This window comes from Anomaloglossus baeobatrachus, unplaced genomic scaffold, assembly GCF_048569485.1.
Source record: "Anomaloglossus baeobatrachus isolate aAnoBae1 unplaced genomic scaffold, aAnoBae1.hap1 Scaffold_651, whole genome shotgun sequence".
NCBI classification, from domain to species: Eukaryota; Metazoa; Chordata; class Amphibia; order Anura; family Aromobatidae; genus Anomaloglossus; species Anomaloglossus baeobatrachus.
In genome coordinates, this window is record NW_027445021.1 from 77007 (window position 1) to 93107 (window position 16101).

General features: G+C 44.0%; 1 protein-coding gene across 1 annotated transcript; it reads left to right on the forward strand.

Annotated features, from left to right (window-relative positions):
• Positions 1-1978: 1978 nt before the first annotated feature.
• Positions 1979-5995, forward strand: LOC142286290 (uncharacterized; the record flags this gene model as incomplete). Its single annotated transcript, XM_075333344.1, has 1 exon — positions 1979-5995. A coding segment is annotated over exon 1 (4017 nt), but the record flags the coding sequence as incomplete, so codon positions are not given.
• Between the last annotated feature and the right edge of the window lie 10106 nt (positions 5996-16101).

The following is a 16101-nucleotide window of genomic DNA, read 5'->3' on the forward strand; positions in this document are numbered from 1 at the left end:
CACTGATTGCCTTATAATGGGGCCGAAGCGCAAGTACACCACCGACCAGGAACGAAAAGCAGCTGCAGCAAAAAGAAGGCAACTACAACGTCAAAAACAAAGGCAAATAGAACAAGAGGTCAACAGACAACGATGTGATGCCAACGCTAGCACACAGCCTCCAGAACAAGACACACGTAAACAAACTGCCTGCACAATAACCCACGAGGGTACGGCTCACACACAACAGCTACACCAAGATAATCTTCAAAAAAAGGACAACAGACAAGCCTTGGAAGTATCACCTCCCGCACTTCCAACACAACAGGAGACACCACAAGAAATTAGAAATGAAGAGGTAAGTCAGAAGAAGAAGAGAATGGACACACACAAAATACACATAGTAACTACCAAAATCATCCCACCTCACTAACATGTCTTGCCTCCATTGGTTCCAGTTTGCATCTGCCTGCGCAGATAAATTAATGCCCCAATGCATTCTCTATAAGCCAACGCCCCCTTAGCAACGGGACAAGTACTGTCACATCAACTGCCTTACATTACAAATGGAGGCAACTAACAACGCAAAAAACTATCCAGATTTCTACCCATCACATACCTTGCTGTATCGTAGCCCACAAAGAAGGTCACAACACAACGATAAACACTCCCACACTCCTACAGTTTTTCCACGTGGAACACACACATAATGTAAACCATGTAGTAACATACTTTCAGCAACATTTGTAAAGACCTGCTCAGTAACACAGTGCAACATAGCTCTCACAAGTCAACTCAACACCTTCTCTCATGCACAGTACTCTAACAAAAAAATCCTTTACTTCACTCAACAGTCTAACTGTATTATTTCGTCTATCTGTCTGCCTTTTACAGCTTCACTCAAGAATACTTGACGAGCTCTGTCTTACAAGGGGGCGTAAGCGAAAATACACCAGCGAACATGATAGAAAAATAGCAGCAGCATCAATGCGACAACAACGTCGCAACATCGAGACACTTCAACAAACTACTGAAAGACAAGCCAGAGAAGCTAATTCTCAAAGACTATGTCGACACAAAGCCTCACCTAAACAAATTTCCGATAGACAAGCCCACGATGCTCAAGCTCACACACAACGTCGAAAAAAAGAGACTCTTCAACAAACTGTGGACAGAAAAGCACAAGATGCCACAGCTCACACACAACTTAGAAAACAAGAGACTCTTCAACAAACTATGGACAGACAAGCACAAGATGCCACAGCTCACACACAACGTAGAAAACAAGAGACTCTTCAACAAACTGTGGACAGACAAGCAAAAGATGCCACAGCTCACACACAACGTAGAAAACATGAGACTCTTCAACAAACTGTGGACAGACAAGCACAAGATGCTACAGCTCACACACAACGTAGAAAAAAAAGAGACTCTTCAACAAACTGTGGACAGACAAGCTCAGGATGCTACAGCTCACACACAACGTAGAAAACAAGAGACTCTTCAACAAACTGTGGACAGACAAGCACAAGATGCCACAGCTCACACACAACGTAGAAAACAAGAGACTCTTCAACAAACTGTGGACAGACAAGCACAAGATGCTACAGCTCACACACAACGTAGAAAACAAGAGACTCTTCAACAAACTGTGGACAGACAAGCACAAGATGCTACAGCTCACACACAACGTAGAAAACAAGAGACACTTCAACAAACTGTGGACAGACAAGCACAAGATGCCACAGCTCACACACAACGTAGAAAACAAGAGACACCACAACAAACTGCTGCAAGACAAGCTCAGGATGCAGAAGCCCACAGCCAACAACGGAGACAGGAATCCCCATCTTCCAAACTAAAAAGACAACAACATGATCGCCTAATTCATCACAAAAGAATGATCTACCATCTCAGCCAAACTCAACACAATATTCAACTTTTTACAGCCAGCAGAACACATAATGAAAATACAATTATTCAGCATTACTGTGGAAAGATGAATTCACTCTGCTCCAAATGCAACTCGCACAATTTTACCGATGAAAAACCAGCAGACAATCTGTTCACTCAATGCTGCCAAAAAGGGAAAATTCAGTTGCCCATACCTCAATACTCAGATCTGTTAGAGCAATTGATGAAAGGAAGTCATCCACACAGTAAAAATTTTATGGACAATATCCGAAGCATCAACAGTTCACATGCATTTGCTTCATTTGGAGCCAATATTGCACCGCCGCCAGGATTTGGCCCGTATTGTTTTAAAATTCATGGTCAAATTTACCACCGCACAGGGACACTTCATCCAGAAATGGGCCAAACTCCAAAATATGCTCAATTATACATTTTGGATCCAAATGAAGCAACAGAACAACGGCTGACTGTTCACGAAAACAAAAAGTGTAATACTGAAATGATGCATCAAATTGCACAACTTTTACAACAAATCAATCCATTTGCAGCTGCATATCGCATGCTAAAAGACGTAGAAGCCGAAGAAGAACAGAAGGCTATCACATATGGAACTTCAATGCCTTCTATTGTCATGGCCATTAAACAAGAACGTGGACAAGATCCACGGCGATACAACAAACCACGCATTAGTGAGGTCGCAGTAGTTTTCCAAAATGATGATGGAGAGCCTCCTTTTAACAGGGATATATTAGTTCATCTTCACCCAGACAAAAACAACCCTTTACTTCCTAAAACACAGCGGATTAGCATTTTGCACAGCAACCTTGATGCTCTTCTATATCCGCTTTTCTTTCCAAGAGGTGATCAAGGCTGGCATGAAAACCTACAACAACAAGGTACTACTAGAAGAATAACACAACTGCAATACTACAGTTTTCAACTCTCTGTCCGCAATCACTTTAATCCAATTTTAAACGGTGGAAAACTAACACAACAGTACTTAGTAGATGCATATGTTAAAATAGAAGCTAATCGCCTGAATTACATAAGACAAAATCAAAAAATCCTCAAAGTAGAAGACTACTGTGTTCTTCAAGAACATTTGCAACAAAAATCAATTGAAAAGGGAATACCTATTGGCAAAACAGTTATTCTACCTTCGTCATTTGAAGGAAGCCCCCGCAACATGCAACAACGTTATCAAGATGCAATGGCAATAGTCACTAAGTATGGAAAACCAGACATTATTGTTACCATGACCTGTAATCCCAAATGGGTTGAAATCACCGAGCATCTGGAACCATGGCAACACGTAGAACATAGGCCTGACTTAGTTGCACGCATATTTCGGCTAAAACTAAAAAGCCTTTTACAAGACATCAAAAATGGCCTGTTTGGAACAGTCATAGCAATGGTTCATGTCATCGAGTTTCAAAAAAGAGGTCTACCACATGCACATATTCTCCTTATCTTAGACACCAATTCTAAGATTCACACTGAGGAAGACATCGACAACATAGTATGGGCTGAGATTCCTAACCAACAACAATATCCAGAGCTCTATGACATTGTAGTGTCTCATATGGTTCATGGTCCATGTGGAGTTCTTAATCCAGCAAGTCCATGCATGCAAAATGGAAAATGTACTAAAAAATTTCCAAAGGACTTAAAACAGCACACTGTTAAAGATTTAGATGGCTACCCATCATACCGACGACAAGATATTGAGAACATTGTTCACAAAAATAAACATATCAATAACTCATGGATAGTTCCATACAATCCATACCTACTAAAACGCTACAACTGTCACATCAACGTGGAAATCTGTGGTTCAATCAAAAGTGTTAAATATCTTTTTAAGTATATCTACAAAGGCCATGACAAAGCTAATGTCGAAATCCAACAGAAAACTCTGAACCATGATGAATCTTCAACTTTTGTAGACTCAAGATATGTCAGTGCTCCCGAAGCTGCGTGGCGAATATTTGCCTTTCCAATGCATTCACAGTCCCATGCCATTATACGATTAGCTATTCATTTACCACATCAACAACAACTTTATTTTTTTGAAGATGCTCAAGTCGAAGATGTGTCCAAAACTTTAACCACAACCTCAACATTACTAGAATGGTTTTTGCTAAACCAACGAGATAAAAATGCAAGGCAATATTTGTATCGAGAGATTCCAGAGCATTATGTTTGGAAAAAAACTTGGAATCCAAGACTACGTGGAGTAAGCACAATAATTGGACGCATGTATACTGTTAGTCTCAAAGATCAAGAAAGATATTGCCTTCGCCTCTTACTACTGCATGTCAGAGGAGCTACAAGTTATAACCATTTAAAAACCGTTCATGGAGTATTACATGATACATTTAAAGCTGCAGCTTTGGCTTTGGGACTTCTATTTGATGATACAGTTTGGAAACTTACTTTACAAGACGCAGTAACCCTACATATGCCTAAGCAACTTCGTGAATTGTTTGCCTACATTTGCGTGTTTGGCCCCCCTACAAACCCTGATCAACTTTGGACACTTTTCAAAGAAAATCTAATTGAAGATTACTGCTTACATCTTCACAACCAAACTGGTCATTGTTGCAAATGTGAAGCTTACGCCATGCAAGATGTCCAAAATATTTTATTACTACATGGAAAAACGTATGCTGACTTTAATTTGCCACACCCTGAAATACAACTTCCACAAGCTCCGCAGTATAATGAATCTTCAGAATTATTGTTAGCAACAGAGCTGAGAATCTCCTTAAATGAACAACAACAAATTGCATATGACACCATTTTAAGTGCCATTCTTAACCAAGGAAATGCGAACCCTAAATGTTTCTTTATTGACGGTCCTGGAGGAAGCGGCAAAACATACCTTTATGATGTTTTAATACATCACGTTAGAGGGTTGGGAAAAAAAGTGTTGACATCTGCTACAACAGGTATTGCAGCAAATCTATTAAACGAAGGTCGCACTATGCATTCACTATTTGGCATCCCAGTTCCAGTCAATGAAATATCCGTTTCACGAATCAAACAAGATACAGTAGCAGGAAAACTTTTACAAAATGCAAGTCTTTTAATAATTGACGAATGCACTATGGCCTCCAAATATGCTTTGACCTTAATTGACAGACTTCTACGTGAAGTAATGACCACAAAGGTAGCAGAAAAAAATGTAATTCCATTTGGTGGAAAAGTGTTTGTTATTGGGGGAGATTTTCGACAATGCCTTCCAGTTATACCAAGTGGAACAAGAACAGATATTATTGAGTCCAGCTTAAAAATGTCAGAACTTTGGAAAAACTTTACCAAACTCCAACTAATTAACAACATGCGATCTACTGATCCAGATTACAGCAAATGGCTTCTGAAACTTGGTAACGGTGAACTTACCAATCAATATAACCTTGGAGAAGACATTATAGAAATACCTGAAGACATGTTATGTAAAGACTGCATTGTAACTGAGGTTTTTGGACAACGTTTGAACATTGATATTAACGACAAAAACAATGTTAACAAAGCCTCTTCCTATGCAATTCTCTGTGCCAAAAATGAAGACGTTACTCTACTAAATTCCCGTGTAATGGATCGCATGCCAGGTGAATATAAGTTGTACAAAAGTGATGATTCAATCGATGTAGATAATGAAGATGAACGTGAACATTATCCCGTTGAATTTTTAAACAGTGTAACACCATCAGGAATGCCATCCCACATACTTCAACTTAAAATTGGAACCATTGTTATGTTGCTCCGGAATCTAAATACCAAACAAGGACTATGTAATGGAACGCGCCTTATTGTGACTGGAATGTATTCACACCTTATTCAAGCAAGAGTCATCACTGGATCAGCTAAAGAAAAGGAAGTGTTAATTCCACGTATTGATATATGTCCTTCAGACACTCGCCTTCCATTTAAACTTCGCCGTCGTCAGTTTCCCCTAAAACCTGCATTTGCCATGACAATAAACAAGTCACAAGGCCAAACTCTACACCGTGTTGGCATATATCTACCTGAACCAGTTTTTGGCCATGGACAACTGTACGTTGCGTTTTCAAGAGTGACAATGAGATGCAACGTCAAAGTACAAGTTCTTGACACACCTTTACAAGGAAAGTTACTTAAAGAGAGTGAAAAGATCTTTACACAAAATGTGGTGTATAAAAATATTTTTAATTAACTTTACACTGTTCATAACCTTCTTTCATTACAAGCCATGGACATCATTAAACATTAGACTCATCTATTAAAACTGTTCATATTAATCACCGATCATAAAAATATTTAACATGAACTAAATAACCAGGAATGTTTCCACAACCTCTTTCCATAGTACCCACTTACCTCATTGTTCCCCTGCTTTCTTCCCTAATAAAATATTCTTACCCCTCCCATCCTTTCATTTTCCTCTCATACAAAAAAAATTGTAACCATTTATAGTATATGAAATATATGTATTGATAGTTTGAAACCAATTCATTATCTAATAAATTATTGAAAATAAAATTGTTTGTTCTATTTGTCATTCTTAAACCAATAAACTATTTTAAGAATACTAAATTAAAACTAACCCATCCAAACAATTTATTACATTATTATTCAATCTGCTAACAAACATACACATTCTAGACTACCCGATGCGTTAGAATCGGGCCACCTTCTAGTATATATATATATATATATCCAAAGGAGAAAGAAAGTCGCACTCCAGATGCTCACCATATCACTCAGTCTTTATTGCAGGGGAAACATGAGGGTACAAGCGGTGGGGAGGGTGAGACAAGCCATACAACGCCGGACGACGGCGTGCCGTTTCGCTAGAACTTAGCTTCCATGGGTCCAGTGCAAACTGCCATGCAGCACCGCCCTTTTAACACAAATTGTGTGGGTACTGCATTAGCAGAGTGATTTAAAATGCAAATGCAAGTATACAATTAGTAGCTGCAAAAAACAGGTGAAGACTTCAAGGGTATTAACATATCACAGTCTAATACACATATCTCTCAAAATACAATAATATACAAAAGGCGGACAGAATCACAATCCCTACAAGAACAGAACAAAATTCTGATGTACAGTACAGCGAGCACAAAAACAGTAGAAATTATTTTAAATTAGTGAAAAAAAAAAAAAAAATTTCAGAGACAATGTATGCAATAATGTTAAAATGCAAAACAGTAGCTATTAATCAATGCCATGATCAGATAGTGCTAGCAAAACAAGGGTGTCACAGTCAGGATGTCATATAGTCGACATGCCAAAAAAAAAAAAAAAAGGTCTTTAAAGAAAAACTGACAAGTCGTTTCTGTCATTCAAACCTAGCGGTCCCATTGCGTTTAGATCCAGAATCAATCTGGATTCTTTTTGTAACAGCGTGCGGTGCGTGTCGCCGCCTCTGCTGCTAGGATTGACTTTAAACAGACCAGCAAAAGAAAGTAGATTGGAATTACTATTATGGCATTCCTGCATGTGTTTAATAAGTCTTGCTGAACCTATCCCTGATATTAAGGATTTGCAATGTTCCCTAAAACGGACGTAAAGGGGCCGGATAGTTTTTCCAATGTAATAAAAATTGCAGGGGCAGAATAATGCATACACTATATAAGTGGACTTGCACGATATGAAATCATTAACCCTGAGGTACTCACACCCCACTTATTACATCCCCCGTTTTATGGGCCGAACCGAAAGGACAATTCCCACATCTAAAATTACCCTTAATTTTTTTCTTGTCTAACCATGTCTTTTCCTTTGTGGGCACGAATCTATTTTTTACCAAAAGGTCGACTAAATTATGGCCTCTTCTGTAAGATACCAAGGGACCCTCTTTAACCAGGGCTCTAAGGTCTTTATCGTTTTTCAACAAATGCCAGTGTCTCTTTATGCTGGATCTCACAATGTCAAACAGAATTGTATTTGAAATTGAAGGTGCATCTATCCCCGGCGGCATTATGCGGCATTTTTCCTGGTATTTTTTTTAAAAAAAAATTTGCGAGGTCTATCACGATCATTCGTCGCCATCGCAGTCCTGTCCTGTTCTTTTGCTGGTCTGTTTAAAGTCAATCCTAGCAGCAGAGGCGGCGACACGCACCGCACGCTGTTACAAAAAGAATCCAGATTGATTCTGGATCTAAACGCAATGGGACCGCTAGGTTTGAATGACAGAAACAACTTGTCAGTTTTTCTTGAAAGACCTTTTTTTTTTTTTGGCATGTCGACTATATGACATCCTGACTGTGACACCCTTGTTTTGCTAGCACTATCTGATCATGGCGTTGATTAATAGCTACTGTTTTGCATTTTAACATTATTGCATACACTGTCTCTGAAATTTTTTTTTTTTTTTTCACAAATTTAAAATAATTTCTACTGTTTTTGTGCTCGCTGTACTGTACATCAGAATTTTGTTCTGTTCTTGTAGGGATTGTGATTCTGTCCGCCTTTTGTATATTATTGTATTTTGAGAGATATGTGTATTAGACTGTGATATGTTAATACCCTTGAAGTCTTCACCTGTTTTTTGCAGCTACTAATTGTATACTTGCATTTGCATTTTAAATCACTCTGCTAATGCAGTACCCGCACCATTTGTGTTAAAAGGGCGGTGCTGCATGGCAGTTTGCACTGGACCCATGGAAGCTAAGTTCTAGCGAAACGGCACGCCGTCGTCCGGCGTTGTATGGCTTGTCTCACCCTCCCCACCGCTTGTACCCTCATGTTTCCCCTGCAATAAAGACGGAGTTATATGGTGATCATCTGAAGTGCGACTTTCTTTCTCCTTTGGATTTATCTTGGTCTTCACCGCAAGTCTGCACCATGATCCCCTCCATGGCTCAGTAGGGCTCAAGTAGCTGAACGTGTAGTAACACACGGAGTAGGTGGTGCACCGGGACTCTTACCTCTTTCATATATATATATATATATATATTTATAAATATATATATTTATAAGGAATATGATATCTGTCATTGCTAACAGGCTTTGCTAAAATAGTAAATACCCAGTATCAGATATAAACATCATATTTCTTTGTTACCCATGTTAGAGTTGGTGGGTCAGCAGTGCATCCACTTCCGCCCCTATGTACATTTCGCATAAAACGCTTCCTCAGGGGGCTATTGCAGATCAATTTTCCCTCTCCTTGTATGATGTGTTCGCCTAATGGCCACCGCTTGCAGTCTGTCCACCGACCGCAACGGGGAAGCACCGCTCTTCAGAGTTGCCAGCGCATGCACAGTGGCTATAGAAGCCAGGGCTTATACACAGCCCTAATGACAGCGGCGTGACCCAGCGGGCAGGTGGAGGACAGTGGGCACGCGCACCAGACTGCATTAAGCAATTTACGTCACATTCCCATATGCTGCACTATGATATGCGCTTGCTTACTTGCTAATCACTGTGCATGATATGCAAAGTTGAAGCGACCAAATGGTCTTGGACACCTATAAATTTATAAATTCCAAGTATGTGTGATGCCCTGGGCAAGCCAGGGGTCACAGGTCATGACACCACCACACCCTACACCCCGGATAGGTACACCGAAGCTAAACCAAAAATCCTTGTTGCCTTCCTCCAGGGGCTGATGTCCACACCAGGGGGTGGGCCAGGTGGTTGGCTCCGCCCACCGAGGAGTTCACAACCCTGGAGGCGGGAGAACCAGTCAGATCAGTTTAGTCAGAGTTTGAAGTGAGAGTGAAGTGGTAGAGGAGCAAGAGAGAGGAGTAAAACTGGAAGAGAAAGTGACAGTTGAGGAAGCCTGAAGTTGGTCCGGGTGCGTGCCCCGGACTGAGACAGCAAGGTCAGCAGACGGCGGTGACCGTCTGCAGGAGAGGCTGATCGGAGGTTGTCGAAAGGACCGTGGACGGGTGGTGGCCCGGCGGTACCAGAATGGTATACGAAGAGAAGCCAGCAACATTGGCAGGGGCCTTTCGGATCCCGGCAAGGCTAGGAGTCGCCGTGAATTTGCCAAATCCGTCAGTGAAGGGGACCTCCGGGTCTCCCAACAACTAAGTCCCGATTGAAGGCAACAGTCCAACCGTAGGAGAGAGACACCGCCACCGCCAAGGCACCAGTTTCTCAGGGCCAGCGCCTGCGGGTAAAGTGGGGCTCCTCCGGCCCATATCCAAGCCAGGGAGTGGGTTTTCCGGTGGGAACCCATCGCTACCAATATAGACTTACGTGCAGGAAAAGGGACCGTCATCGTCAACTACCGGGGAAAAGCAACAGCAGCCGTCCGTGGGAACCGTCTTTCCAGCCGTGTGTTTTACCGAGAACTGTGTCCCCGTCTCAGGCTGAGTGAGTACCACAGTGCCGTGAGGCACAGCGCTGCCCCGCATCCCTGCACCCCACCAAGCCCTGCACCGGCCCCGCCATCCCTCATCCCCCATCTCATCACTGGGCCCCGGGACAACCACCCCCTACCCACGGAGGGGAGAACCAACAACTTTGCTGCTCCCTGTCACCGCTCCCGGGATCCCCATACAGAGCAGCGGTGGTGTCCACACAATCACCACAACTGCGAGGAGCGCCGCTCGAGTCCCCGGGATCCGGCCCATCGCTCGAGCCACCGAGCAGCAGCAGGCCGCAGCAGCAGCGGCAGCCGGACCCGAGCAGTGGGAGAGCGCGGCGTCCCCACCTCCGCCCGCGACATATGCCATACATAACGATTGAGACATATGGTAATTCATAACATGCATCAAGTCGTGCAATATGCAGAGAATATCCACGTCAGGAATATGAATCCATTAGAGTGGGTTCTTCACATACAAGGTGATCCTTAGGGTTGGTAGAAGTATACTGTAAACAAATACACAAATTAAAACCGATTAAAAACAATACAGGAAAACGGTGGAAGAGATCAAAGATAATGTACTAAATTGCATAAATGATCATTGCTGCGCATGATAACACAAGGCCTATATAAAATAAATAGACGTGACACTCTGAATAATTTTGATGGCATTAAATGGCCGTGACATTTATTAAGGGTTAAATAGCATATTAAAATTACCAATAAATAACCAAATCTTTATTAACCATTTCATCACCACAGTCCATAAACTAGTCCGCCAGCAAAGCTGACGACTTTTCCCTCTAACAAATGCCACGACGAGTGCGATCCTCCACGAGAAGTTCTTTCTCCAGGGATGGCGGGTGGGTGTTCTTCTTTGATCTTCAGAAATTCTGACAGCCAGCTGATGGAGAGCCCCTGCTTTTATTTACAAATTTCCCGCACTTTTCTAACAGCTGACCAATCAGCTGTTAGAAAAAACGGAAAATGGAAAATACCCTACCTATTGGAAAAATCTGCAAACTAAAATTCAAAAGCCCAAGCAATGATTACAGATTCTTCAAAGTAGTCTTTTTTTCTGACAATCAAGCTCAAAAGCTCCGCTTCCAACCTAGCAACTTTATCCTGAGGCAACCTACACTCCATCCTATCAGAATCAATAGTGATGCCTAAAAACTCCAAACACCGACAGGGCAAAGTCGTCTTCTCTTCCGCTATAGGAACACCAAACAAACACATCAACTCACGAAACTTAACTAACAACTTTAAACAATCCTCAGACTCCGCCTTACCAAGAAATAAAAAATCATCTAAATAATGCAGAATTTTCCCTTACCTCCCTCAACCTCAACAACCCAATGTAAAAATGATGAAAAAGATTCAAAATAAAAACAAGACAAAGAAAAACCCATCGGGAGGCATTTGTCAAAAAAATAGTGCCCCCTAAACTGAAAACCCAGAGAATTGAAACCCGAAGGATTCACTGGTAAAAGCCTGAATGCTGACTGTATATCTGATTTTGCCATTAAAGCCCCTCTACCTGCTTCCCTTAACAAATCCACAGCTTGATCAAATGAGGAATATTTAACCGAGACTATATCCGGCTCAATCTCAACATTTAAGAACCATATCTTGGAAACGATAAATGATGGAATAGACGGAAACTACCCTTCTCCTTCTTAGGGACTATCCCGAGTGACGAAAGCCGAAAATTCTTGAACGGGGGACTAACAAAAGGACCAGCTACCCTACCTAATTGAATCTCTTTTAGCACTTTGGAAGCTACCACTGACTCAAATTCATTTACTGAAAGAAGATTCTCCACCCAAATGCACCCTGACCCTTTAAACTCAGGAACAAAAAACCCGTTCACAAATCCATCCAAAATTAACTAAGCATTCTGTCTGACTGGATAGCGATCTAACCAACCCAGCATGTTTTGTACTATCACTGGTGTCACCGCCTTTAAATATGGACTCCTTAGTGTTGTGTTGTTGCTGTGTACTCTGGTTCTGTTTTTTGAAACATTTGAAGATGGCATGATTGCCGCCACAAAAGGAGCACTCATGTCGAAATCTGCAATTGGATGTAAATTTACATGACGACTCATTAAATGCAAAGCAGAAACCTTTTTTAACCATAGGATTATTTTGAGAAAATCTGTTAAAATTAGTCCTCTGAGGAAGCATAAGGTTTAGCCATAGACCGACGTCTTTTTGGCCCCATTGCATATTCCGGAGGATGGCTAATTTTTGACGAAAACTCTCATCATAATTCAGCCATGCAATGCCACCAAAACTGCGATATGCCTCTAATATGTTCTCCAGGTGCTGAAAAAGACCCGAACAAACTGCCGGATTCTTTTCACCCAAGACAGAAGAAAAAATGCAAAATGCCTGCAGCCAGTTATTGAATGATTTAAAGGCGGCCTTTTTCTTATCATCTAAATCCGTCTTCTCATCCTTTTTAACATTCTCTCTACTAGACGGAAGCAGAGAAAACAAATCAACATAATCCCCCTCGTAAATCTTATCCCTAACTGGCTGCGGCAAATGAAATCCCAGGGGGGACATGTCACATGTCAAAGCCTCCTTAAATAAAAAACCATGCAGAGACATGGACTCCTGACAACCACTAAGACCTGCACTACTCTCCCTAGCCACCGCCCCCCTGCTAACATTTCACATAACACTTTCTTCACTACAGCTTCTATACTAAAAGGAAGAGGGCTGGCACACGAGACAGACAGAGGGACATTGAAACTCTCACCCTGTCCTCTGCTCTGCAGTTCTCGGCCCTCCTGTGGACGTCCCTGGTCTCCAGCAGCTTCGCGCCTCAGGCTCCTGCCTCTGGCCTCGGCAAAGCACCTCCTCCTCTTCAGACGGGGACTCGGACCAGGGGGCCCCCGTCGCTCTTCTGGCCTCAGGAACGATCTTCCCCTATGATTTCCCGCTGCCACCAGGAATTTCAAATCCCTGGGCCGGTGCCGCGCTTTTACGGCGACGCCGACTAGATGACGTACTCTTCCTCTTCGTGGCTGCTCTGTCCGGCGCTGAACAATGACGCGCCTCCGCAGCCAGGATGGGCGGGGATGCTCCGGCTTCCGCTTCTTGCTCATTCTCACCGACTGCCGCTGGAAGGACGCTGCGCCGCAGGGACCGCCTTCTTTCCGGGATATCCGCTGTCAGCGCTGCCATCTCTTCTGGGTTGGTATGCTGGATAACCGCGGCGTCACGATCCTCAGCTTCTCCAACGTCTGCTGGCTGCCTAGACGCCTCCAGGCATTGTCTCAGCCAGGCTTCTCCACTGTCCTCGCTCGCCCTCTTCATCCGGTCTTGCAGCAGGCTCCCATCAGCTGTTCTTCTTTGATCTTCAGAAATTCTGACAGCCAGCTGATGGAGAGCCCCTGCTTTTATTTACAAATTTCCCGCACTTTTCTAACAGCTGACCAATCAGCTGTTAGAAAAAACGGGTGCGCAGAACCAGCCTAAACTGGTTTAACCAGTCTCCTCATGACAGAACACAGCTGTTCTTAACCCTTCACTCACCACACATATAGTGAACATAAAAACCTTTATTCAATAATAATGGCCATTCCATTGTATATATAACCAGGCCTGTGCCATCATGCATTCGCACGGCATACTAGCTACCGTGCTCTAAACAGAGAGCCAGATGGATTAATTGGGGACTATAGAGCTAGTACACAGGCCATACTGCGCACTCCCAAACGTGCTCCATCCGCCATACATGCGCACTCCCCATCGCGCACCATCCGGCATGCTGCGCACTCCCAAACATGCTCCATCCGTCATGCTGCGCACTCCCAAACGTGCTCCATCCGTCATGCTGCGCACTCCCAAACGTGCTCCATCCGCCATGCTGCGCACTCCCAAACGTGCTCCATCCGCCATGCTGCGCACCCCCCATCATGCTCCATCCGCTTAGGAGTGCGCAGCATGCCGGATGGTGCACGATGGGGAGTGCGCAGTATGGCGGATGGAGCACGTTTGGGAGTGCGCAGCATGGCGGATGGAGCACGTTTGGGAGTGCGCAGCATGGCGGATGGACCACGTTTGGGAGTGCGCAGCATGGCGGATGGACCACGTTTGGGAGTGCGCAGCATGGCGGATGGACCACGTTTGGGAGTGCGCAGCATGGGGGATGCAGCACGATGGGGAGTGCGCAGTATGGCGGATGGAGCACGTTTGCTCAGCCTCTCTCCTTCCAGCCTCCCTCAGCATCAGCCCCCCTCTCCCAGCCTTCCCCAAGATCAGCCTCTCTGCTCCCAGCCTCCTCCAGCACGCCGTGCTCCTCTGCCGACACTCACCCACACCCGATCGCATCCACTCACCCACACAACCGATCGCATCCACTCACCCACACAACCGATCGCATCCACTCACACACACAACCGATCGCATCCACTCACACACACAACCGATCGCATCCACTCACACACACACCCGATCGCATCCACTCACACACACACCCGATCGCATACACTCACACACACCCGATCGCATACACTCACACACACAGACACTGACGATATTGCACATACGCGCTGATACTCACAACATCCGGGGATATCACATGCTTCTGGCCATGTGATCCTCCGTCAGGTCCTGGAAGCTCACAGCACAATATCGCCGCCGAGAAGCAAGCGATATCTCAGGATGTTGTGAGTATGTGGATGCGATGTGATGTGTGTATGTGAGTGAGTGTGATCTGATTTGTGTGTGTGTGTGTGTGTGTGTGTGTGTGCTGTTATGTTATGTATGTTCTGCAGCTGCAGGACCTTGATGTGTGGATGCGATGTGATGTGTGTGTGAGTGTGAGCCGGTGTACACTGGTAACTATGATACACATCGGGTAACTAAGGGACCTTAGTTACCCGATGTGTATAATGGTTACCAGCTTTCACGGCCTCCGTTAAGATCCCAGCATCGCAAGGTTATGTCTGGCGCTGCCGGGATCCTGACGGAGCCGGTGTAGAAGCAAGCGATATCCCAGCATGTTGTGAGTGTGTGGATGTGATGTGTGAGAGTGAGTGTGAGAGTGAGTGTGATCTGATGTGTGTGTACTCACCTGGGAATCGGAGCCCCGTGTCAGTTGGGCCACAGCGAGCGTGCATTGCGTGAGGGGGCGGGGCCTGCAGAGAGCCGGGGCGAGAGGCCAATCCGTGTGGGGGGGCGGGGCCATGGCGAGCCCAGCGGCCAATCAGCTTTGTGTCACCGTAAGGACACAATTTCGGAGCATGACAGACAGACAGACAGACAGATAGACAGACAGATAGACAGACAGACAGAATAAGGCAATTATATATATAGATAATATTGGTTCCCTAAGTACAAGAATTCAAGTAGTACAATACTGTTCCCGTATACAAAAGTACTATCCTATACACAACAAATTCAAAGCATACCTACCTTTTCAATCACAAGGTCTGATAAGAGGTCTGATGAAAGATCCAGAAAACACGACACACTAGCGACGCCAAACAGAGAATGTAGTTCGTAGAACAAAAAATAGAACTTAAAGAATGAAATCACAGTGACGCCTTCGGCAAGGTACCCAATCGGAACGCTGTTGTAACCACCAATCGGAGACGTAGGGGCGTTGCAAAATAGAGCGCAAAAACACGCCCTTATCCTGCCTTCAGCCCTACGTCACTGCTTTCAGCGTCGTAGCGATGGTCGCTGCTGTGGTGTCAAACACAAGAATGCAGCGCTTATCAGCATGTGCAGCGGGATAACAGCGATCAAAAAATGACCTGGAACATTCAGGAGCGAGCAGCGATTTCGCAGCAGGGTTCTGATCGTTGTTATGTGCTGTTGAGGTCGCTGCAACGTCACAGAATATGGTGACGTTGCAGCGACGTCGTTGTCATCGTCGTT